The 26,477-nt window shown below is 43.4% G+C and overlaps 1 protein-coding gene across 1 annotated transcript in view; it reads right to left on the bottom strand.

Moving 5' to 3' along the window:
* The window catches only part of LOC139392053 (nuclear factor of activated T-cells, cytoplasmic 1-like), a 70,670-nt gene that overhangs the window by 24,476 nt on the left and 19,717 nt on the right, over positions 1–26,477 (bottom strand). The window contains exons 7-8 of the mRNA XM_071139713.1: positions 14,731–14,786; positions 1,993–2,125 (exon numbers count right to left, since the gene is read on the bottom strand). Of these exons, the coding sequence (XP_070995814.1) occupies positions 1,993–2,125; positions 14,731–14,786 (189 nt within the window). The remainder of the gene's footprint in view (positions 1–1,992; positions 2,126–14,730; positions 14,787–26,477) is intronic.

Here is a 26,477-nt window from a genome sequence, read left to right as displayed (position 1 = left end):
GTCAGACATATCAACTATGTTTTTTTGAAAAGGCAGTAAACAAGACTGAATGAACAGTTTCGCTGCCAGACGGCTCTGCTGATAGCCAGGTGTAGCAGTGGTATAGTGCAATCAATGTATTGTTTAGTGTTGTGTAGTGACTTTGCTGGTATGCATCCCACATTTAAAAATATTTGCCCCAGCGAGATTTACATGCTAAAATCACCACAGTCTACGGGTGTGTTCGTAAATTTAATCTGAAGTGTCCGAGTGTGCTCTGGACATTCGTATCACAGCGTTGTCAGATTGTCCGTTTGTAAATTTAGAGCATTTCGCTGTCGGACGCTCTGGCTGAGGAGTAGGGTTGATCTGAGCATTCTGTCCTAACAACAGCAGTCAATCACCCAAGCTAACTGGCTAATGTTGGCTAGCTTGCTAGCTACTTCCAGACACAAATGAGAGAACAGCTCACTCTGACCATTTTACTCACACTAGCAGAGCTGGTTATGCTGTTTTCTACATTATCCAGAGCATTGGTGACTGCAACTGTGCTGCTGGCAACAATTTAATTATGCTTTTTGCCAAAGTTTATTCACACTGGCTATATTCAACGGACGTTGAGCATTCGTAAATTTGTCAGTTATTCTGTGCTCTGGCACATTCAGACAAGAGGGTTTTGAAATCAGAGTAGATAGAAGTAGCTGGTAAATTTGCTCTGGCTATCAACAGTTGTCCAAGTGACATCATGAACATTCTATTGAAATGGTTACTTGCATAGTGGAGTCTTTTGTTAAGACAAGTAGGTAGCTAGCTAGCTAGCTACTCCCTTTCTGTTACGGATGCCATGGTTGCCATTAGTTTAAAGATATATTTTTAAACATTTTATTTCACGTTTATTCAACCAGGTAGGCCAGTTGTGAGAACAAGTTCTCATTTACAACTGCGACCTGTCCAAGATAAAGCAAAGCAGTGTGACAAAAACAACACAGAGTTACACATGGGATAAACAAAAGTACAGTCAATAACACAATAGAAAAATCTATACACACTGTGTGCAAATGGAGAAAGGAGGTAAGGCAATAAATAGGCCAATAGTAGCAAAGTCATTTCAATTTAGCAAATGAACACTGGAGTGATAGATGTGCAGATGAGGATGTGCAAGTAGAAATACTGGTGTGCAAAAAAAGTAAATAAAAACAATATGGGGAATAGGTAGGTAGTTGGATGGGATATTTACAGATGGGCTGTGTACAGCTGCACAAATGTGCATTATGAAATATGTTGCTGCTGCAGAACCTTCATACTGTACCTCACTGAGATCTACAACTTGAAATAAATGACTGCGCTCTCAAAAACACACAAAAACATTTTTACTCAATATACAACATAGTGCTGTGCTCCTTCAAACGTGACAGACCACACTGCTTGTGTCGTGAAGAGACTCTAGAGTCTAACCCTTTAAGAGATACTGACCAGGCCCAAAGTCACCTCTCTCTCCCCTCTGTGACTCTCACGGGAGGCTGAGGACAATGTTGCACTTTCAGAGGGGACAGAGACTGAGCCACATCAGTGCCCACATACAGGGCTTGTTCCACTTTTAAATCAGAGCTTTGAACCACCCACTGGATGCTAGCTAGCTCCAAGTGTTTTATTGTTATTTTTTTTAAACATTTGAGCTGGTGTGGCTTTTTTCATTTAGTCTGGCAACAGGTTGGCTAGTCAAATAACAACAGCATTCCCATATCCCTTCTCCACCCTGGTGCAGTCCACTCCATGTGTTCTTAGGTATGGACAATAATAGATTTTATTGAGGTGCCTTTTTACAATGAGAATCAATCAAAATGAATCAGAATGTTTGTGTTCTTTTCTTCAGATGTAAAAATTGTGCTTAAAGTTGTATTATTGGTCTGGGATATGAAAGAACAAGGATAGACAAAAGAGGAGTAGGTGATAGGGTGATGGGTAGAGACAGAGCGAGAGAGACGGAGACAGAGGGAATGAATGAGAGTTTACCATTTGCAGGTACATAGGTGAATCCCTGGTACTGGCTCCTTTTCCTCTTGCCATTGCTCACATAGAAGTTCACCTGAACAGGACTGGATATCCTCTGGTTCCGATAAGGAGGGATTTCAATGCGAAGAGATGTCTGCAATGCAAAGTCAAGGGCAATGCCAGCCATAGTGAGACACAACTGAGACCCATACACATGCACAGAGATGCAAACAGAGACTGTTAGTTACACATACATTCAGACACACAAAAATTATCAAATATTTTAAAAGATGTATTTTGCCAACCAAGGACACATCTGAGATATGTCACAGGATAGCCATCAGGTCTTTAAATCATGCTTTTATTTGTGTTGGCACAACAGCCACTTTATTCTGCCATGTCATTTTATATGCCATTCATGGAGTGCATGTGATACTCCAGTCCAGATGGGGAATACAGTGGCAGCCCGTAGGTGAGGTAAGCTTATACAGTAAACCACGGTTGTTTTTATGGTGAGTAACTATAAATTCATCCAGGGAGTATCCAGATGTTTAATTTCCCCCAGCACTGCTCCCTGCTGTCTACGAAGTGAATGCAGGCCAGAACTGAACGTGTGTGATTGGGTTCAGCTCAGTCTGTGACGAGACAACAGTGCTGCGCTGCATGGAGTTTTACAGACCTGGGTTCAAATACTATTTGGAATCATTAAAATACTTTGTGTTCACTTTAACCTGCCTGGAATGCCTAATGGGTGGGACTCGTGCTGGTGCAGTTTTGAGACTATTTTATTGGATCTATTGCACCAGGAAAGCTCAGTCAAGCCCAGCTCAAGTATTTGAAATTAATTTTGAATATAATTTGAACCCATGTCTGGAGTTTAACTCAATCTATTGCAGACTGATGGAGGTGCTGAGCAGTAGCCAGACTGGAAGTTATTTATCTTGGCATTAGGCTTTGGAGGAAGGCTGGCCCTGACAGGTTCAGGTGAGGCCTGACACACTTTATATGAAATCAGTACAGCCGTAAACTAAAGTGAAGCCAGATGAAGCACTTTCTGTTGCATAGCATGCTCCGGCTTCACTCCACTCTAGCCTGGTCCACCCTGATAATACATCAGAGGATTAGTTAATGAAAAAGGTTCAAAACAGAGTTTACTGTTTTAATCTATCATACTTTCAGTCGTGAACTGTGTCTGGGATGCTAGGGACCGTGGACAACATTTATATTATAGTGAGGGGGGAAAACAATAAGAAAGTTAACAGGGAGGTAGGTATTGAGAGAAACAAAAACATACACATTAATTCATAATTTTTAAATTCCTACCAGATTGCTATTGTGCTACAACCACTACTTTTCCATTTGTCAAAAAACGTTTGAGTTAATCTGCAATGACATGTTCAATTGCACACCATATACCTAATTTGTGTAACTCCCGTCACAAAAGAAAATTGTCTTTATGACTAACCCTAGACTAAACAGTGATATAGCTGAGTTGGAGAAGTTAAAATAGGCCTGATCATAAAATTATTCACAAGTAACACGTCTAAATTATGGTTTATTCTCCTCTTTGAGTCTTTCCTTAGGGGGAAGGCAGGACATCGACTGATGCGTCACCGTGTTTAAAATTCCTCAGTGCTGAATGTGCCATTTCGTAGCACAATAGGCAGAGGTTAAACCTGGCCAGGGGTTTGTCGTTTAGAATGGGACTGATCCAGCAGTTTGGCCTGTAACGAAAGACACTTGTTTATTTGAGATTCACACAGATGTGTCCCAACAGCAACAGTGAGTGTGTGCCCTACTGAAAAAAAACTGCATAAACAAGCATAGGCTGGTGACAAGACTTCACTGTGTTTTCTCTGGTGACCAGCCTTCATTATGTTTTAGCTGGAGACCAGCCTTCACCTGCAAAACCAGCATCAAGTCACATAATTATTATTTTTCCCTTTATTTAACGGAGTCACCATTTTCAGAAGGGAGCCCTGCCCATACATTTCACAAGATAACATCAAATCTAAATCAGATATAGTACAAAAACAAACTAACATACAGCACAACACTGGCTTGCAAAGTGATGGCGAATTCCTATTTGAATCAAGCCTGAGTGGAAATATTCAACAATTGGAACATTTATTCACCGACAATCTACAATCAGAATGATTATTCTTCTTCGGTGGGTTTTATGGCTGACTACAACCCAAAAAGGTATATTGCCGCCACCAACTGGATGGGTTGAAAAAAACAAAACCCATACGTGATAGGGAAACTAACTTAATACACCCAAATAAAAATAGTACATTGAAAAAACCGAACCAAAACTCACTTCTTCCTTCTTTCAAATCTCCCATATCTCCCTTCTCAGGCTCTAGGGCCTCAGGCTCTAAGGGCTCTAGGGTCTCAGGCTCTAACTCCTCAGCTGAGAAATCTTTCAGTCCCAGGAACCGCTCCGCCGCATCCACAATGACATCCATCTTCCTGGACCTTCTCTCCACCTTGGCAGTGCCATTAATCACTATAGCTATAAAGGCCACAAAGTCCACCTTCTTACCCTTTAAAATGTCTCGGCTTCTCCCTTCTGCAAACACTTGAAACATGATCAAAAGCTTTACAATGATCACACTGTATTGGTCTTAGGATAAATGCTCTGAATCTGTAATTTATATACCTCAACTGCACTTGAGTAGGGAGAGACAGATAGAACAGATAGACTTCACTTTGTCTTCATTCACCACACGATTCATCCAACTTGCTTCAATCACTCTAGGAATATGTATAATTTCTTCAACATCAACTTCCCGCGAGATGCCAGATATAAGTCCATTGGTGGGTGCTCTGCTTCAAAGAGACACACACAACACTTCAAACATATCAAATCAGGTGAGACACAACACACGTTCCTTCTGATCTGCAGAAGCACAAAATATCTAAACAAGCCCGCGTCTCGTGATCCTCACAGCCTTCACTTTACCCAGCACTCGCTCCACCAGTTTGGATATCTCAAATGGATTCGTTAGGATTGGTAATCCGATCAGATGTTCCTCATTAAAAAAAATACTCCTACAAGATACGAAGGGACATTATACACTACTTTTCTCTGTTTTCCATTCTTTTGGACAATATTCTAATTCTCCTTGATTCTACCACCATTAGATTCAGAATCTACTTCATCATCCTCTTCCACCATCTTTCTCCTCACAAGAACAACTGCGCTCAAATTCCTCTAGCGCATTCAAAGAAACCACTGGCAAGTTGCAATCAGAATGATTGCCAGGGTTCGACAGATAAATTAATGAGACTAGCTAAACCATCTAAACTGGAAAAAACATTTCAGTAACGGAAGCAACTAACAGATTGGATTAGTTTAGAAAAATGTATGTTATCTATCTTTTTGTGGCATAAGATATTCATTGATGAATTAATCAATCAATGTACTTGCCAAAACATAGATATTGACATAAACAATTCTAAAAGTCAAACTTCAATAGAGCGTGCTGAGAAATACGATAATAATGGGCGTGGTTTTGCAGACCAGTTTGACCAGACCATGCTGGAAAAGCATACACTCAGCATAAAAAAAATTAACACAAATAAAAGGTTATTGAGGGGTCCTGGTCAGTGGTGAGGTTGATATGTGTAACAATTTCTTATTTGCATTTCAGTAAATGTTCTTTACTGCTTTGATGGTTGTGAAGAACCATCCTGTGCTTTCCCTCTCCTCTGTTTTCCTTTTATACAATAAAATGCTGCACTTAAAACATTCCTGTATTTTTAGGGTATACCACAGGCTATTTGGTTACAGTGAAAGTATGGAAAACACATTACTGAATTTTTACAGCTGAATTCATGTGTTATTTCTGTAAAAGGCAGTATGCTGCTGAATGCTGGTTACTTGAAACTATACCTCACTTAGGATTTGAATTCAAAACCTCTTGGTTGCTAATGTCCTGAATGTCCTCCTACGCCACCAGGTCTGTGGTCATAACAGAGATTGGCCACAGATTTAATGGTCAAAATAAATTTCTACACTTTGCTAAAAGTTGCCCAGAATCAAGTAAATAATTGTCAGATTATCTGACAACACCAACATAAAAAATTGCAGTGCTCAGGGACACTTGATGTAAAGCGTTCTTAATGTGGGCCTTGGTCATAATAACCAGCTGAGACTAGAAGGAGTGTATCACTCTCCTTCTGCTCCCTCATATGCACGTAACAATTTATCTGAATTACTATCTAAGTCTGGTAAATTACTAAGTCTGGTAAATCTGAACTATTTATTATGGGCGATTTTAATATTGATTGGAGGAAGCCAGTGAACATGGCCGGAAATTATTTTAGGCCCTATCAGGCATGCCGCTAGTGATACACTGAAAGATATTTTCTCTAAACTAAACCTGTCTCAGCTGAGCCAACACGTCTGAATCCTAAATATCCATCGAAATCTACTGATTTTATGTTGACAAATACATTGCGAGTGGGGTTTTTCCCACTGAATTCTAGTAACCACTGCCCAGTTGTCTGTGTCAGCGATGTGAAAATGCATACATCTAAGCGTCATGTCATCACTAAGAGGAACTTTAGTGAACAAGCTTTTTTACATGATCTTTATATTGATTATATCTTAGCCGTCTCGGAATGTGATTTAGCTTTAAGGTTTTTTGTAAGGTCTTCAATACTATTGTAGATAACCGTGCCCCCTTCAAAACACATCGTTCCATCTCCAGGCTTCCATGTCTAGCCAAGATTCTCAAAACTTTGGTAAATAAGCAACATCGCTTTTTTATCATCTTCATTTTTTTATATAAATCAATCTGGGCTTAGGCCAGGGCACAGCAACCATATTGGTTGTTAATGATATTGTCAATGCTTCAGATGATAAAATTAATTGTGCTGCCTTGTTTTTGGACCTGTCAAAAGCGTTTGATCATGCTATTTTATTGAACTAGTTGTCCTCGATTGGTCTGGGCTCTTACATCTGCTCTTGTTTTCATGATTATTTTAGTAGATTAAAAAACATGAGCTGGAGCACACCCAGAAAAATGTGTTTGTGTGGAGGTGCTGATTAACGGCGAATAAACTATCAAAATAAATAAAGTTGCATACTCTATATATAAACTCCCAGCAATTGAATGGGTATTTACCAACATTTCGGCATCACTGACCCTGAGGAAGGCACAGTGATGCCGAAACGTTGGTAAATACCCATTAAATTGCTGGGAGTTATATACTGTATATGAGTGTGCGACTTTCTTTATTTTGATAGTTCATGATTATCCTAGTGACCGAACTCAGGCCACCGTGATTGATGGGGTTAAGTCTGAATTTGTTGAAATACAAAGATGTTCTGCAGGTGTCGATACTTAGACCTGTTTTTTTTCATTATTTATTTACATGCTATTGGTCAATCTGTTGAAAAAAATATTTAACATATACTATGTGGATGATACTATTATGTAAACAAGTGCTGACCTGGCTGGTTAGTCTGATTTTGTAGTTGTGCAGGAAACCTTTACTGATTTAAAACTTGTGCTTAATACGGCAAACTAAATAAATGTTGTTTTCAAGTTCTTGTAAGATTGTTTCAGATGGATTACATCTTCGCTCATTGGATGGTTCTATCATAGAACAAGTCCCTGCGTACAAATACCTTGGTATTTGGATTTATAGTGATTTAAAGTTTAAAAAACATAAAAGGTTGTTTAAGAAACTAAGATTTTAAAGTGGGCTTTTTTTTTACAGAAACAGATCTTGTCTCTCTCTAGTCAGTAGGAAGCAGATTTTGCAGTCAACCTTTCTACCTGTTTTTGATTATCGTGATTGTCGCGACTTCCATCGAAGGTGGCTCCTCTCCCTGTTCGGGCGGTGGTCGTCATCGCCGGCCTACTAGCTGCCACAGATCCATTTTTCCTTTTCGTTTGTGTCTGTCTGGTTTTTCTTCACACCTGTGTCCTATTAGTTTAATTCGGTGGGTTTATTAACCTCCTCCTGCTATTCTTTGTGCGGGATTATTTGCTGTTGCGGATAGAGGTGTGTGTTTGCGCCACAGGTTTTTTTTCCTCAAGGTCGTTGTACCGTTTTGGACTGTTTAGGAGTAGAGGTTTCTCCTCCGTGTGTTGCATTTATTCCCTGTGTGTGGCGACTTTGTTTGGGCGTGTTCCTACACCTGTTGTTGTGTAGTTTGGGACTTCTAATAAATGATTATGATCCTGACTCCTGCACCTCCTCTTAGGAGGCTTATAACAGAATCCCGCACCGCAAAATGGAGTCAGCAGGAGCTGACACGCTCTCCACTTCCATGGAGGAGCGCATGCAACACCACACCACCGTCCTCCACCGTCCGGGGACCGCCATGGATCAAGTGATGGCGACGATGGAGAGATGGGAGAGGGGTGGCCTCCCTACCCCTCCCCACCAGCCACACTCAAACCAGCACCACCACTTTCTCCGGTGTCATCCGGCCCCAGCGGTATTCAGCTTGCGCTCCTTAGAAAGTATGATGGGACGGCTGCCGGGTGCAAGGGGTTCCTGCTTCAGCTGGAGTTTTACCTGGCAAACGTTCACCGGCTCCTTCGGGAGGTGAGAGCGTGAACGCCCTTGTCTCCTGCCTGTCAGGTAAAGCTCTGGAGTGGGCTAACGCGGTCTGGGTTGGACCAGACTCGGCGAGGGACCACTATCCAGAGTTCACGCACCGCTTCCGGGCCGTGTTCGACCATCCACCCGAGGGTCGAGCGGCGGGTGAACGTCTATTCCATTTACGGCAGGAGACGAGGAGTGCACAAGACTTCGCTCTGGAGTTCAGCACCTTGGCAGCCGGTGCTGGGTGGAATTACAGGACACTGATTGACCACTATCAGTGCATTTTATGTGAGGACGTCCGCAGGGAGCTAGCATGCAGAGACGCTACCCTCACACTGGAGGGTCCATAAGGTTGGACAACTTGCTGGCTATGCACGGGCACCCGGATCAGGTCCTGTTGGTTCCACCTCCCAGCGCCTCCGCTCCAACCCCCATGGAGATAAGGGGTGCTGCAGCGAGGGCGATCGGAGGAGCCTCTTCCTTAACTAGGTGTGGTCGGCGAGGGCACACTGACGACCGTTGCTGGAGGAGCTCGTCTGGGAGTCGAGACGGCAGGCCGAGCATTGTTCGGACACCCTAGGTGAGTCAGCACCAGGCTCACACAGAGCCCCCTGTTGGTCACATGTATGTGTTGTTATCTTTCCCTGAGTTTTCCCCTCATTCCCAGCATAACGCGCTAGTAGATTCAGGCGCAGCGGGGAATTTTATGGACAGCGGTTTCACGCATAGATTAGGGATTCCCCTGGTTCAGATGGACAAACCCTTCTGTGTGCACTCCCTAGATAGTCAACCATTAGGGTCAGGGGTGGTCAGGGAGGCCACGGCTCCACTGGACATGGTTACGCAGGGGGGTCATGAGGAGAGAATTGGTCTCTTCCTCCTTTATTCTCCTGCGTTTCCGGTGGTACTGGGGATTCCCTGGTTGGCCTTTCACAACCCCACTATTTCGTGGCATCAGAGGGCTCTAAAGGGGTGGTCAGAGGAGTGCTCAGGTAGGTGTGTGGGAGTCTCCATCGGTGCAACGACGGTGGAGAGTCCAGACCAAATCTCCACCGTGTGCATTCCCCCAAAATATGCCGATTTGGCTATCGCCTTCTGTAAAAAGAGGGCGACCCAATTATCACCTCATCGACGAGGGGTTTGTGCGATAAACCTCCTGGTATACGCTGCACTTCCCAGGAGTCACGTGTATCCCGTCACGGGAGGAGACGGTGGCTATGGAAACATATGTCTCTGAATCTCTGAGGCAGGGGTACATTCGGTCCTCCATGTCACCCGCCTCCTAGAGTTTCTTTTTTGTGAAGAAGGAGGGAGGTCTGCATCCGTGCATTGACTATAGAGGTCTAAATTACATTCGGCGATTGAGTCATTTCACGGAGCACGCTTCTTCACAAAACTGGATCTCAGGAGCGCGTATAACTTGGTGCGTATCCGGGAGGGAGATGAGTGGAAGACAGCGTTTAGTACCACAAGTGGCCATTATGAGTACCTCGTCATGCCGTATGGGTTGAAGAATGATCCAGCCATCTTCCAATCCTTTGTAGACGAGATTCTCAGGGCAGGGTGTGGTGGCTTATAATGATGACATTCTGATATATTCCGCCACACGTGCCCGCGCATGTGTCTCTGGTGCGCAGGGTACTTGGGCAACTGTTGGAGCATGACCTATACGTCAAGGCTGAGAAATGCTTGTTCTCTCAAAAGGCTGTCTCCTTCCTGGGGTATCGCATTTCCACATCAGGGTTGGTGATGGAGTGTGACCGCATTGCAGCCATTGCGTAATTGGCCGACTCCCACCACGGTAAAGGAGGTGCAGCTGTTTTTAGGGTTTGAACTCACTCCGCTACTCCTCAACTAACCTTTCGCCCTTTCAGTGCGTGTTGGGGTATCAGCCGGTCCTGGTACTGTGGCATCAGAGCCAGACCGAGGCTCCGGTGGTGGAGGAATGGGTGAAGCGCTCGAGAGAGAGACCTGGGAGGCCGTCCACAGGCACCTGAAACGGGCCGTGTTCGCACTGGGTCTGGCTCTCAACCCGAAACCTGCCCCTCCGCCTGCCCTGCCGGAAGCTGGGTCCGCGGTTTGTGGGGCCATTTAAAGTCCTCAGGAGAATAAACAAGGTGTGTTATAGGTTACAGCTCCCCCTTATTACCGTATTAACCCCTCGTTTCATGGGTCTCTCCTCAGGCCGGTGGTAGCTGGTCCGCTTCAAGAAGCTGAGGTATTGGAGGTCCCTCTGCCCCCCATGGAAATCGAGGGGGCCCCGGCGTACACAGTGCGATGTCACTGTCACAACTTCCACCGAAGATGGCTCCTCTCCCTGTTCGGGCGGTGCTCGGCGGTCGTTGTCGCCGGCCGACTAGCTGCCACCAATCCATTTTTCCTTTTCGTTTGTGTATGTCTGGTTTTTCTTTACACCTGTGTCCTATTCGTTTAATTCAGTGGGTTTATTAACCTCCGCTGCCTGCTATTCTTTTGCAGGATTATTTGCTATTGTTGCGGTTAGAGGTGCGTTTTTGCGCCACAGGTTTTTTTTCTCACGGTCGGTGTACAGTTTTGGACTGTTTAGGAGCAGAGGTTTCTCCTTCGTGTGTTGCGTCTTTTCCCTGTGTGTGGCGACTTCGTTTGGGCGTGTTCCTCCACCTGTTGTGTAGTGTAGTTTGGGACTTCTCATAAATGATTTTGCTACCGGGACTTCTTTGCTCTCCTGCACCTCCCTCCTCTTAGGAGGCACATAACAGTGATACTATTTATCAAAGTGCAGCTGCATCTACTCTTAAATCACTGGAAGCCGTTTTTCATAGCGCCCTTCATTTTATCACAGGAGACAGTTTTATGGCTGGACCACTTTGAAGTCACGTTGATCACATCATTACGCTTTTTTTGGTTTATAAATCCCTGCTCCACAAGCTTCCGAGTTACCTAACTTCACTGTTAAGATTTAAAATGACAAGTTATCAAACCACATCACAGGGTTGGTTAACTCTAGAGAATCCTTTGGTGTCTACAGAGTTACGAAATTCAGCATTTTGTTTTCATACTCCACACGTTTGGGATGACCTCCACAATACATTTAGAATAGATGGGTGTGTCCCTAGGACAGTTCAGTCAACAAACAGAGGATTTTTTATAATGAAGAATGTGTTTGTTTTAGTTGACTGTGTTTTGTGTATATTTATGTTTGTCTGTGCAATATGTGTTGCATTTGATACAGTTTATATTGTATTTTTTTTTTCAATTTAAAGTTTTATTAAGTTTTCTTGTTTTTCAATCAACCAACAAAACACATTTTGAAGTTCTCAGTCAAATAAATAAAACATAATAAAAAAATAAAAAATACCTTGATTTAAAAAAAGAAAAAAATATTTTTAAAAGTATTTTTTAAGTATTTTATGAAATTGTATATGCAGGGCTCCCTTGTAAAAGAGACACTGGTCTCAATGTTAATTCCTTGATTAATTAAAAGTAAATAAATGCTTTCGGGATTTGAACTTGCAAGCTTTTGGGCAGATGTGCATGAATGTTTCAGCAGTGCCACCAGGTACTCTTTATTACCAATAACATACAGTATATCATACAATCTCAAAATGAGGGTACAGTGTTGTTCCCTAGGGTACAAAAAGGTCAAAGGTACACACAGGTACCTTCACATTACATCGGGGTTCCGCTAGCGGGACAACTTTCGGTGAAACTGGAGAAGGCACAATTCAAAAAAATTATAATATTTTTTGATTTTAAACATTTAGGTACACATACAGTTGAAGTCAGAAGTTTACATACACTTAGGTAAGAGTCATTAAAACTTGTTTTTCAACCACTCCACAAATTTCTTGTTAACAAACTATAGTTTTGGCAAGTCGGTTAGGACATCTACTTGCTTGACAAGTAATTTTTACAACAATTGTTTACAGACAGATTATTTCACTTATAATTCACTGTATCACAATTCCAGTGGGTCAGACATTTACATACAATAAGTGGACTGTGCCTTTAAACAGCTTGGAAAATTCCGGAAAATGACGTCACGGCTTTAGAAGCTTCTGATAGGCTAATTGACATCATTTGAGTCGATTTAAGGTGTACCTGTGGATGTATTCAAGGCCTACCTTCTTTGATTGACATCATGGGAAAATCAAAAAAATATCCGCCAAGACCTCAGAAAAAAATTGTAGACCTCCCACAAAGTCTGGACATCCTTGGGAGCAGTTTCCAAATGCCTGAAGGTGCCACATTAATCTGTACATACAATAGTACGCAAGTATAAACACCATGGGACCACTCAAGAAGGAGACGCGTTCTGTCTCCTAGAGATGAACGTACTTTGGTGCGAAAACTGCAAATCAATCCCAGAACAACCGCAAAGGACCTTGTGAAGATGCTGGAGGAAACAGGTACAAAAGTATCTATATCCACAGTAAAACAAGTCCTATATCGACATAACCTGAAAGGACGCTTAGCAAGGAAGACAACACTGCTCAAAACCGACAAAAAAAAAGGCCAGGCTACGGTTTGCAACTGCACATGGGGACAAAGATTGTACTTTTTGGAGAAATGTCCTCATAGACAAACATCAAGCAAACCTGTGCTCATTCAATTATGTTTATTCTGTTCTCCCTTAACTGCAATGAATGACTTTTTTATTTGTATTGTTTTTGAACAGAAATTGGACTAGGAGAATAAGGACACATATGGAAAATGTATTTCAATACTCCCAACTCACGAGGAAAATTTATGGGGGGGGGGGGGGAACAAACAAACAAGGAAATGAAACAAAAATAGAACTGTTTGGACATAACGAGCATCGTTATGTTTGGAGGAAAAAGGGGAAGGCTTGCAAGCCGAAGAATACCATCCCAACCGTGAAGCACGGGGGTGGCAGCATCATGTTGTGGATTTGCTTTGCTGCAAGAGGGACTGGAGCACACCACAAAATAAATGTCATCATGAGGGAGGAAAATTATATGGATATATTGAAGCAACATCTCAAGACATCCATCAAGAAGTTAAAGCTTGGTCGCAAATGGGTCTTACAAATGAACAATGACCCCAAGCAAACTTCCAAAGTTGAGGCAAAATGGCTTAAGGACAATAAAGTCAAGGTATTGGAGTGGCCATCACAAAGCTCTGACCTCAATCGTATAGAAAATTTGTGGGCAGAACTGAAAAAGCATGTGGAAGCAAGGAGGCCTACAAACCTGACTCAGTTATACCAGCTCTGTCAGGAGGAATGGGCCAAAATTCACCCATCTTATTGTGGGAAGCTTGTGGAAGGCTACTTGAAACGTTTGACCCAAGTTTAAATTGTTTAAGGCAATGCTGCCAAATACTAATTGAGTGTATGTAAACTTCTGACCCACTGAGAATGTGATGAAAGAAATAAAAACTGAAATGAATCATTCTCTCTACTATTATTCTGACATTTCACATTCTTAAAATAAATTGGTGATCCTAACTGACCTAAGACAGGGAATTGCTACTAGGATTAAATGTCAGGAATTGTGAAAAACTGAGCTTAAATGTACTTGGCTAAGGTGTATGTAAACTTCCGACTTCAACTGAAAGTCTCTTATATCGGCTGTTTAAATTCATGTTAGTCTAACTGCACTGTCCGATTTACAGTAGCTATTATGGCGAAAACATGCCATGCGCCCAACATCTAAATATTTTTCCACCGGCACAGGTTTCATACATTCACATATAAGGAATAAATATCCCTTCCATTAAAAATCTGCCGTTTCCAGCTACAATAGTCATATACAATATTAACACTGTATTTCTGATCAATTTGATGTATTTTAAATGGACCAAAAATTTGCTTTTATTTCAAAAACAAGGACATTTCTAAGTGAACCCAAACTTTTGAACGGTAGTGTTTGTGTGTACGAGTGTGTGTGTCAGAAAGAGAGAGTAAGAGTGTGTGCGCACATGTGTGCTTGCATCTGTGTGTGTGCGCATCTGTGTGTGTATGTGCAGGGGAGGATACGGGGAGCAGGTGCAGTACCTCACATATAAATACTCTCTAATCCCCCAGTCTCAGACCCAGTTACCCAGAAGAACAGAGTGCTCTTGGTGACTCACCCGGTCAAGAGAGAGAGAGAGAGAGAGAGAGACACAACAGAGTGTCTTCCAACTAATAAAACATTGCTGTGAAATACCTATAAAAATGCAGAATGTCATGCTTATAAGACTTACAGATTTGGAGGAGTCCTTGTCAACCTTGGCCTCTGTCTCCCATAGGTGATGACCATCTATAGAAGGGAGAGTAGAGAAGAGTGAGGGTGATCATGTGGAAAAATTATATGTGAGAAAAGTACCAGTATTCAGACTTGCACAAATGAGTAACCACCATAAATCGCTAGACTAATGAGATCCCCATTCATGTCAATGTTGACATCATTAGCCATGATGCTGTTAACAGTGTTATTGTTAGCTCTGTCTGACATCAGTGATCTATAAAACAGCTGCAACAGAACCAAGGTTTTCACCAACATCAGTTGAGTCTGATGATGAGCTCATATATTCAGTCTCAGTCTAGGCTAACCCACTCGGGCCGAGGGGGCCGATCTGATGCAACTCCGAGACCCAATCCATAGGCCATACCAAAGGGATGAGTAACGTCTTTGGTCGATGAGAGAAACCCTGACTTCATTCCTTTGTGGAATCCCAAATGTAATGACCAATTGTGACTCGCGGGCTTGTTAATAAAGTTAAAAATCCGGGGTTCCTATAACCCGTGGGCTGTGAATAACTGGAAAGTGAAGCCTTGGCATAGTCTCCCTCCCTAAGCCACCGTCAGTCTTTTCAAATAGCTCATATTTAAATATCGGCCCTTTTGTCATGCTTATTAAAGTATTATTAAATGTTTTATTTGTTTTATATTCTGTTAATGCACTTATTTTAAGTTGTCGTAACAAACTGGCTACCCATCAGGCAATAAAATAGGGCTAATAGGGTTGAAAACATGGGTCCTAAAAAATATCCTATTTTGCTATTCTTCTATGAGACATCAACAAAAAGTAATTTTCACATAGTTTATAAGAAAAAGGGTAAGCACCGCACTATTTTCTCTTACACCAATGACTCGTTAACAAAACCTGAAATAGAAATGAAATCACATTAAAAAAAATTATTGGTGAGAATTCAACTTTCTAAGAAGTGCCATGCTAACAATTCTGACCATTCTTAAAGCGGAGATCTGTGAAACCGATCAATTCCCCGATGGGGAGGAAGGAGTAGGCTGTCCTTGTATATAATAATTTGTTCTAAACTGACTTGCCTAGTTAAATTAAGTTTACACTAAGAGCATAACATTTCTACACCCTAATTGTAGTCTAACCAATACCCAAACGAAGATTCAGTGAAAATAAAAATCTCATTGATTTATCAAGACCAGTCCCTATGCTCGTCTCAGAGCAGTGTAAAACAGTGCTAAAATAGTTGTAGGCTATTGCTTCAAATCCTATTGCTTCTAACTTCAATATGCTCTTTAAATAAACAAGACACACCACTTTTAACAGCACATTACTCAACACTAGTGAGATTCATGTCGTCTACGGTAGGCCTACAGCAAATTGAAAAACACGATGTGACTCTCCGCCAATAATTACATATAGAGGATTGGAGGATATTTCTGTAATTCAGTGACATTTATTCCCATACTAATCAGTTATGGCTCCATAACTAAATAAACGTCGGTATTTTGAAAGAGTATTTTTATCATTATTTTATTAACGAAAGCATAAAGATGGCATTATTAGTTACATTGTTTTAGTTTGAACGTGCAGACTGGCACCAAGAACAGTGGGAACGTTTCCCTAGTCAGCGTCATTGTTAGTGCAATGCCCCTTAAAGTGTTGCTCTGTGCTACCCAGTGTGGCGGGGTGGGGGTCCACCCCCCTTCCTCCTTCTTCCTTCCCCACGGGCTAGGTCTGTGTTCTGTGCGAGGCTCTGTGGCTCATCCCGTGCCGCCTGCCCTTGTGCCTTGAACCTTGTGTGCTTTCAGTGGATACAGCTGGAGAACTGCATTGTGTGCCACTCGGGAGCCATGACCAATATATATTGTCCTGCTAATAACAGGGTTAATAATATGACAATATTAGGCTTTAATATATTTCTAAATTAATAATAACAATAATTTAAAAAAGCTTTGTTTAAAAAATAACAATATTTTGAAGATTTTCAAATAACGTAAAATGAGTGAGAAAAAGGTAATTCTTGAACATGGGGTGAGATATTGTTACTAATTTGTAAATAAAGCCAGTTTGTTATTTATAATAATTTATTTCTGTTTTTAGAGGGAGAGAAACCAAAAACCTACAGTCATCTCATGGGTCTCCCAGTCGAGGCCGGCACAGGTATTGAACCAGCATCTGTAGCAACACGGTTTGCACTGCTATGCAGTGTCTTGCACCACTCAGTACAACATGACGGTCGGGAGTGAGCTACAGTTCTACAGTAAAGAGCAAAATAATCCTAACAAAATAAAATAACAGAAACCTAAGTGTAACAACAGTTTTAGTAAGTAATACTGAAGTCATGCACAATTATCAGGTTCTATTTACGTTTATAAATCGCAAAATTTTTCGTGGAGCAACCACTGTACATATTGTGCTCTTCTATTGCATGTGTAATGGTGTCCGAGGGGAAAAAACTGCGTTCGTTGCTTGCAGTAACCTTTGTTGTTGTTGTAATATTGCAAACGGACGTGAGAGTTTCACCATTAAGGATTGCAGCTTTAACATCACATATGTTGTTCACTCTTGATTAGGTCTATATTATGACAGGTTATCTTGAAGGCTGTCTGTCTGGTCTTGTGAATTGAAACTGAGAGGTAGACACAAACACAGGCTGGGAAGAAGACAGCCCATTGCACGCAGGGCACACTTGGCCTGGGTCTGCTTGGGCTGTGATGTGGCAGAGGAAGAACCTGAAGCTGACACTGATGCCCAATGCCTCCCATTATATCTGGAGACTAGAGGCAGGAGGGAACCTCTCCGGCTCCATCTCCACACTCTCGCTCTGGGAACCAATCCAAAAGGGAATCCTTAGAAGGCTACATCAACCCGCCGCCAGAGATAAAAAAAAAAAACTGCATTTCAGATCCCATCTCCCCTTTTCTACTTTATTTTCTTCTCTTGCTCTCTCTCTCACTCACTCTCTCAATTTTTTTCACTGGCCACACATTCATGCAGAGAAAAAACATTAAATTGAGCAATTTGTTGTTGAGCATCTGCCAGGAAATGTTTCTACAGAGAATCACATTTACCTTTACTTTGATGGTGAGAGGTGTTGTGCAGAGTGTACTGCATAACGTACAGTGAATATAAACACATGCGCTATCCATGCCCATGTGGAATGATGAAAGAGAGCCCTTGTCCTTGGTCTGATTACTAAGTTCTTCCTCCCAGCACTACCCCCAGAACACGTGGATTGTGGGTATTGCATGCAAGCGTACTGTCTCAGGGAAGGGCAGTAATTGAGGCAAGCCATCTATTCAAACTGAATCAATCAATGGCTGCTAAAGTGAAGTTTACTACTAAATAGAACACAGTTTTGAAATCTGCATCTCAGCACAGCACACCGTCTGTCTTCTAAACTCAGCAAAAAAAGAAAAGCCCTCTCACTGTCAACTGCGTTTATTTTCAGCAAACTTAACGTGTAAATATTTGTATGAACATAACAAGATTCAACAACTGAGACAAACTGAACAAGTTCCACAGACATGTGACTAACAGAAATTGAATAATGTGTCCATGAACAAAGGGGGGGGGGGGTTCAAAATCAAAAGTAACAGTCAGTATCAGGTGTGGCCACCAGCTGCATTAAGTACTGCAGTGAATCTCCTCCTCATAGACTGCACCGGATTTGCCAGATCTTGCTGTGAGATCTCCCCACTCTTCCACCAAGGCACCTGCAAGTTCCCGGACATTTCTGGGGGGAATGGCCCTAGCCCTCACCCTCCGATCCAACAGGTCCCAGACGTGCTCAATGTGATTGAGATCCAGCCTCTTCGCTGGCCATGGCAGAACACTGACATTCCTGTCTTGCAGGAAATGACGCACATAATGAGCAGTAAGGCTGGTGGCATTGTCATGCTGGAGGGTCATGTCATGATGAGTCTGCAGGAAGGGTACCACATGAGGGAGAAGGATGTGTTCCCTGTAACGCACAGCGTTGATATTGCCTGCAATGACAACAAGTTCAGTCCGATGATGCTGTGACACACCACCCCAGACCATGATGGACCCTCCAACTCCAAATCGTTCCCGCTCCAGAGTACAGGCCTCAGTGTAACGGTCATTCCTTCAACGATAAACACAAATCTGATCATCACCCATGGTGAGACAAAACCGTGACTCATCAGTGAAGAGCACATTTTGGCAGTCATGTCTGGTCCAGCGACGGTGGGTTTGTGCCCATAGGCGACGTTGTTGCCGGTGATATCTGGTGAGGACCTGCCTTACAACAGGCCTACAAGACCTCAGTCCAGCCTCTCTGGTCTAACTCGGGCAGTTGTTGTTTCCATCCTGTACCTGTCTCGCAGGTGTGATGTTCGGATGTACCAATCCTGTTCAGGTGTTGTTACACGTGGTCTGCCACTGCGAAGATGATCACCCTCTCTCCCTGTAGCGCTGTCTTAGGCGTCTCACAGTGCAATTTATTTCCCTGGCCACATCTGCAGTTCTTATGTCTCCTTGCAGCATGCCTAGGGCACATTCACGCAGATGAGTAGGGACCCTGGTGTTCTTTCTTTTGGTGTTGTTCAGTAAGTAGAAAGGCCTCTTTAGTGTCCTAAGTTTTCATAACATTGATCTTAATTGCCTACCGTCTGTAAGCTGTTAGTGTCATAACGACCGTTCCACATGTGCATGTTCATTAATTGTTTATGGTTCATTGAACAAGAATGGGAAACAGTGTTTAAACCCTTTACAATGAAGATCTGTGAAGATATTTGGATTTTTACCAATTATCTTTGAAAGACAGGGTCCTGAAAAAATGACGTTTCATTTTTTGCTGAGTTTACATTACAATATATCACTTTACACTCTGTGCCATCATCAGTTCTGGTTTTCCTCAAATATGTTTTTATGAACAGTGCGCTGTAATTTATAAAACGTAAACTCCCTGTTCATGTGCACGTAATTGATTTGTTTATGAAAACAGCCACAGGTCTCCGAAATGTTCGAGGCCGGCCAAACTGCTGAACGGTTTCAAAGTTAAAGTCATTATTTTGTAAATGCAATGAATTGGATCCAGAAGCACTGACCAGTCATGTAACAGAGTAGAGCACCCCTCCCACGGCTAACTGTTACTCGGAGAAAGACCCCTTAAACCGCTAACCAAAAAAAATACAATTAATCTCTGTCGAAAGAAACACGATTCACTCCACTTTCAGCCTCCTCGGGCACTTTCAGATTTCCCCTCTATAGACGGATGGTTATCTATAATTTTCTTGGGTAATTCCAGACACCACCTGGCAAGGTTCTTGAAGTTTGATAATTCTCACAAAATTCTATTTGGAGGTCCTCAATCATACTGTAGACATAATAGACACCTCTGGCCAAGAACAACCAGGCCTGTCTAGGTCTGTACAGTACCTGGTTGGACTGACTCTCCTCATTGGCTCTGACTCATAGGGAGACGGTGAACTTTGGGTCATGGGTCACAAAGTAGTCGGTCGGTTCAGGCAGGGGAAACTGGTGAAACTGGAGGTCTGTGGGTGTCTGACTCTGACACAGTGACAAATTATCCATGGTTACTGCTAGCCTGCCTACAGTAAACTAGGCAGCCAGCCAGTCCCAGATGTGAAAGCACTCTTTTTTTATAAAGGGACTTTCTCTCCACGTCTCTTTTCTGCTAGGAGGATTCCTTCAAAGCTCCTTTGCTCTCACTCTCGCTCAGTCTTAACTCATGGTGTCTGGGAATTTATGTGCAGACACAGACACACACCATGCAGATAGTCTTACTGTAATGTGAACACAAGCACAACTTGACACACAACTCCACATGCTTAAAAAAAAAGGTTTTACCATTTTGAAGGATAATATTCTGCATGACTTATAGTCCTCATTAAAATGTCAGAAGTGCAAATGAATCTGGTGACTAACCTTAATCTATCAATCTTGGTCTGGAGATCCAAATCCAAACAAAAGCAATCTCAATTTTTCACACCTTTACATAAATGTTGTGTTTGGAGTCAACAAACTTCAGCCGCCAACATCAATTTGAAAACAAATTCAGGGGCAAAACCTTGAAAAAGTGACGGCTAAGCGATTCATAATTTCTCTAAGACGTACTGAGGTTTATCAAAGAGCCCATCACTGGGCAGGCTGAGGCTGGAGAGAATGGAAAGCAAGGTCAGATTGAGGCAGTTTCAGATTACAGCCTGATGTCTGGGAGATCTAAGGGCTGTAGTGTAATCTCCTATAAGGATCTCCATGCTCTACACCAGCGGTATTCAAACTTTTTCAGAGAGGACCCCATTTTTTCCCTAAGAATTTATTGTGACCCCACCCCAACCCAAATCTAATGGCACAACCTTAAATCAGTCAAACAAAACCTTAAATTCATTGAATTTGTATCTGAATACATTTACTCAATACATTTTTCTTTGTCAAATGATCTTTCTCAAAAACATTTGTATATTGTCCCATACCATAATCGGTACTCCTCATTTTTTGTTTCCTCTCCCCCCCAAAAAATTAAAAATATATAATTTCATTGGCGACCCCACAGCAGTTCCCCCACAAATGCCAACATTTTTATTTTTTATTTTTTTATTTTACCTTTATTTAACCAGGTAGGCTAGTTGAGAACAAGTTCTCATTTGCAACTGCGACCTGGCCAAGATAAGGCATAGCAGTGTGAACAGACAACACAGAGTTACACATGGAGTAAACAATTAACAAGTCAATAACACAGTAGAAAAAAGGGGAGTCTATATATACATTGTGTGCAAAAGGCATGAGAAGGTAGGCAAATAATTACAATTATGCAGATTAACACTGGAGTGATAAATGATCAGATGGTTATGTACAGGTAGAGATATTGGTGTGCAAAAGAGCAGAAAAATAACTAAAAACAGTATGGGGATGAGGTAGGTGAAAATGGGTGGGCTATTTACCAATAGACTATGTACAGCTGCAGCGATCGGTTAGCTGCTCAGATAGCAGATGTTTGAAGTTGGTGAGGGAGATAAAAGTCTCCAACTTCAGCGATTTTTGCAATTCGTTCCAGTCACAGGCAGCAGAGAACTGGAACGAAAGGCGGCCAAATGAGGTGTTGGCTTTAGGGATGATCAGTGAGATACACCTGCTGGAGCGCGTGCTACGGATGGGTGTTGCCATCGTAACCAGTGAACTGAGATAAGGCGGAGCTTTACCTAGCATGGACTTGTAGATGACCTGGAGCCAGTCGGTCTGGCGACGAATATGTAGCGAGGGCCAGCCGACTAGAGCATACAAGTCGCAGTGGTGGGTGGTATAAGGTGCTTTAGTGACAAAACGGATGGCATTGTGATAAACTGCATCCAGTTTGCTGAGTAGAGTGTTGGAAGCAATTTTGTAGATGACATCGCCGAAGTCGAGGATCGGTAGGATAGTCAGTTTTACTAGGGTAAGTTTGGCGGCGTGAGTGAAGGAGGCTTTGTTGTGGAATAGAAAGCCGACTCTTGATTTGATTTTCGATTGGAGATGTTTGATATGGGTCTGGAAGGAGAGTTTAGAGTCTAGCCAGACACCTAGGTACTTATAGATGTCCACATATTCAAGGTCGGAACCATCCAGGGTGGTGATGCTGGTAAGGCGTGCGGGTGCAGGCAGCGAACGGTTGAAAAGCATGCATTTGGTTTTACTAGCGTTTAAGAGCAGTTGGAGGCCACGGAAGGAGTGCTGTATGGCATTGAAGCTCGTTTGGAGGTTAGATAGCACAGTGTCCAAGGACGGGCCGGAAGTATATAGAATGGTGTCGTCTGCGTAGAGGTGGATCAGGGAATCGCCCGCAGCATGAGAAACATCATTGATATATACAGAGAAAAGAGTCGGCCCGAGAATTGAACCCTGTGGCACCCCCATAGAGACTGCCAGAGGACCGGACAGCATGCCCTCCGATTTGACACACTGAACTCTGTCTGCAAAGTAGTTGGTGAACCAGGCAAGGCAGTCATCGTAAAAACCGAGGCTACTGAGTCTGCCGATAAGAATACGGTGATTGACAGAGTCGAAAGCCTTGGCAAGGTCTATGAAGACGGCTGCACAGTACTGTCTTTTATCGATGGCGGTTATGATATCGTTTAGTACCTTGAGCGTGGCTGATGTACACCCGTGACCGGCTCGGAAACCAGATTGCACAGCGGAGAAGGTACGGTGGGATTCAAGATGGTCAGTGACCTGTTTGTTGACTTGGCTTTCGAAGACCTTAGATAGGCAGGGCAGGATGGATATAGGTCTGTAACAGTTTGGGTCCAGGGTGTCGCCCCCTTTGAAGAGGGGGATGACTGCGGCAGCTTTCCAATCCTTGGGGATCTCAGACGATATGAAAGAGAGGTTGAACAGGCTGGTAATAGGGGTTGCGACAATGGCGGCGGATAGTTTCAGGAATAGAGGGTCCAGATTGTCAAGCCCAGCTGATTTGTACGGGTCCAGGTTTTGCAGCTCTTTCAGAACATCTGCTATCTGGATTTGGGTAAAGGAGAACCTGGAGAGGCTTGGGCGAGTAGCTGCGGGGGGGGGGGGGGAGCTGTTGGCCGAGGTTGGAGTAGCCAGGCGGAAGGCATGGCCAGCCGTTGAGAAATGCTTGTTGAAGTTTTCGATAATCATGGATTTATCGGTGGTGACCGTGTTACCTAGCCTCAGTGCAGTGGGCAGCTGGGAGGAGGTGCTCTTGTTCTCCATGGACTTCACAGTGTCCCAGAACTTTTTGGAGTTGGAGCTACAGGATGCAAACTTCTGCCTGAAGAAGTTGGCTTTAGCTTTCCTGACTGACTGTGTGTATTGGTTCCTGACTTCCCTGAACAGTTGCATATCGCGGGGACTATTCGATGTTAGTGCAGTCCGCCACAGGATGTTTTTGTGCTGGTCGAGGGCAGTCAGGTCTGGAGTGAACCAGGGGCTATATCTGTTCTTAGTTCTGCATTTTTTGAACGGAGCATGCTTATCTAAAATGGTGAGGAAGTTACTTTTAAAGAAAGACCAGGCATCCTCAACTGACGGGATGAGGTCAATGTCCTTCCAGGATACCCGGGCCAGGTCGATTAGAAAGGCCTGCTCACAGAAGTGTTTTAGGGAGCGTTTGACAGTGATGAGGGGTGGTCGTTTGACTGCGGCTCCGTAGCGGATACAGGCAATGAGGCAGTGATCGCTGAGATCCTGGTTGAAGACAGCGGAGGTGTATTTGGAGGGCCAGTTGGTCAGGATGACGTCAATGAGGGTGCCCTTGTTTACAGAGTTAGGGTTGTACCTGGTGGGTTCCTTGATGATTTGAGTGAGATTGAGGGCATCTAGCTTAGATTGTAGGACTGCCGGGGTGTTAAGCATATCCCAGTTTAGGTCACCTAACAGAACAAACTCTGAAGCTAGATGGGGGGCGATCAATTCACAAATGGTGTCCAGGGCACAGCTGGGAGCTGAGGGGGGTCGGTAGCAGGCGGCAACAGTGAGAGACTTATTTCTGGATAGAGTAATTTTCAAAATTAGTAGTTCGAACTGTTTGGGTATGGGCCTGGAAAGTATGACATTACTTTGCAGGCTATCTCTGCAGTAGACTGCAACTCCTCCCCCTTTGGCAGTTCTATCTTGACGGAAGATGTTATAGTTGGGTATGGAAATCTCAGAATTTTTGGTGGCCTTCCTGAGCCAGGATTCAGACACGGCAAGGACATCAGGGTTAGCAGAGTGTGCTAGAGCAGTGAGTAAGACAAACTTAGGGAGGAGGCTTCTGATGTTGACATGCATGAAACCAAGGCTTTTTCGATCACAGAAGTCAACAAATGAGGGTGCCTGGGGACATGCAGGGCCTGGGTTTACCTCCACATCACCCGCGGAACAGAGAAGGAGTAGTATGAGGGTGCGGCTGAAGGCTATCAAAACTGGTCGCCTAGGGCGTTGGGGACAGAGAATAAGAGGAGCAGGTTTCTGGGCATGGTAGAATATATTCAGGGCATAATGCGCAAACAGGGGTATGGTGGGGTGCGGGTACAGCGGAGGTAAGCCCAGGCACTGGGTGATGATGAGAGAGGTTGTATCTCTGGACATGCTGGTTGTAATGGGTGAGGTCACCGCATGTGTGGGGGGTGGGACAAAGGAGGTATCAGGGGTATAAAGAGTGGAACTAGGGGCTCCATTGTAAACTAAAACAATGATAACTAACCTGCACAACAGTATACAAGGCATATTGACATTTGAGAGAGACATACAGCGAGGCATACAGTAATCACAGGTGTTGAATTGGGAGAGCTAGCTAAAACAGTAGGTGAGACAACAACAGCTAATCAGCTAGCACAACAACAGCAGGTAGAATGGCGATTGATTAGGCAGAGAGGGTCGGATTAACTACACACAGAGCCTAAGTGCGGCTGGGGCCGACAGATAAAACATAAACAAGCAGAATGGATTACCGTGATTAATGGACAGTCCAGCATGCATCAGCTATGTAGCCAAGTGATCAGTGTCCAAGGGGCAGCGGTGGATGGGGCAGGGAAGCTGGACTGGCGAGTGTTATCCAGGTTAGAAAACTAACAATGACTAAATAGCTTGTAGCCAGTTAGCTGGTTAGCTTCTGGAGGTTCTTGAGTGTGTTCTAAAAATGTAAAGATAATAGCGGTTCCGTATCACATTGGGTGAGGCAGGATACCGGAAGGTATAAACAAATTAAAAATCGAAAAGGGATAGAAAGTAAATATGGGTTCAGTGAGTGTTTGGGACGCGGCGATTCAGACGGTTAGCAGGCCTGTGCTAACAAGCTAACAGTTAGTAGACGGTGCTAAACACGGTAGCAGTTAGCGGACCGGGCTAAACAAGCTAGCAGTTAGCAGGCCGAATTTGCAAGCAAGGAGATAGCAAGGGCTAGAGAGTTAGCCTTTGGGGACGTCGCGATGGGGGGAGTCTGTTTATTCCTCTTCATGCGGTGACATCGATGGACCGGTCGTGGGTCTGGATATTGTAGCCCAGGAGCTCAAAATGTTCCGTTTGCGATGGGAATCCGGGGATGAAAAATAAAAATAAAATAATAAATAGGTCCGTTATGCTCTGGTTAGAGTCGCGTTGTTCGAACTGGCGAGAGCTTTCCGAGCTAAAGGTTAGCTGATGACCGGTTAGCTGAAGACCGCTAGCAATGTTTTGCTGAAGCTGGTAGTTAGTTGGCTAGCTTCAGTTGAGGGGTTCCAGATCCGAAGTAAATATAAATACTTTAGGAAAAATAGCTACGTTGGGTGAGGCGGGTTGCAGGAGAGTATTTAGAAGAAGTTGAGGTTCAGCAAAAAGTTTTAAAGATATGTGAAGAAAAAAAACGAAAACAAACGATATATACAAGGGACACGACACAACAACACGTCCTACTGCTACGCCATCTTGGATCCAGAAGATTGAACATCACTACTCTACACTGTAACCACGGGTGACAACTGCATTGATGTTCTCTCTGCTCCCTCTAACTGTGCTGCAACAGACTGGACAGGAGATCTGAGGCAGGACTGTGTCGTCATAATGAGGTGCTGCTTATGGGGCTGGACTGGTTCTGAGAAGCAGGTGAATGTCAGTGTACATCACTACAGGGACACAGGGATTCCTCCTGTATGAGTTTTTTTTTATTTTGGGGTGACCAGTGAGCTGAGATAAGGCGGGGCTTTATCTAGCAAAGACTTATAGATGACCTGGAGCCAGTGTGTTTGGCGACGAATATGTAGTGTGGGCCAGCCAACGAGAGCATACAGGTCGCAGTGGTGG

The sequence above is a fragment of the Oncorhynchus clarkii genome, chromosome 32, assembly GCF_045791955.1.
Source record: "Oncorhynchus clarkii lewisi isolate Uvic-CL-2024 chromosome 32, UVic_Ocla_1.0, whole genome shotgun sequence".
Lineage (NCBI taxonomy): Eukaryota > Metazoa > Chordata > Actinopteri > Salmoniformes > Salmonidae > Oncorhynchus > Oncorhynchus clarkii.
The sequence above is the reverse complement of the archived record's forward strand: the minus strand, read 5'-3'. Positions and strand labels throughout refer to the sequence as shown.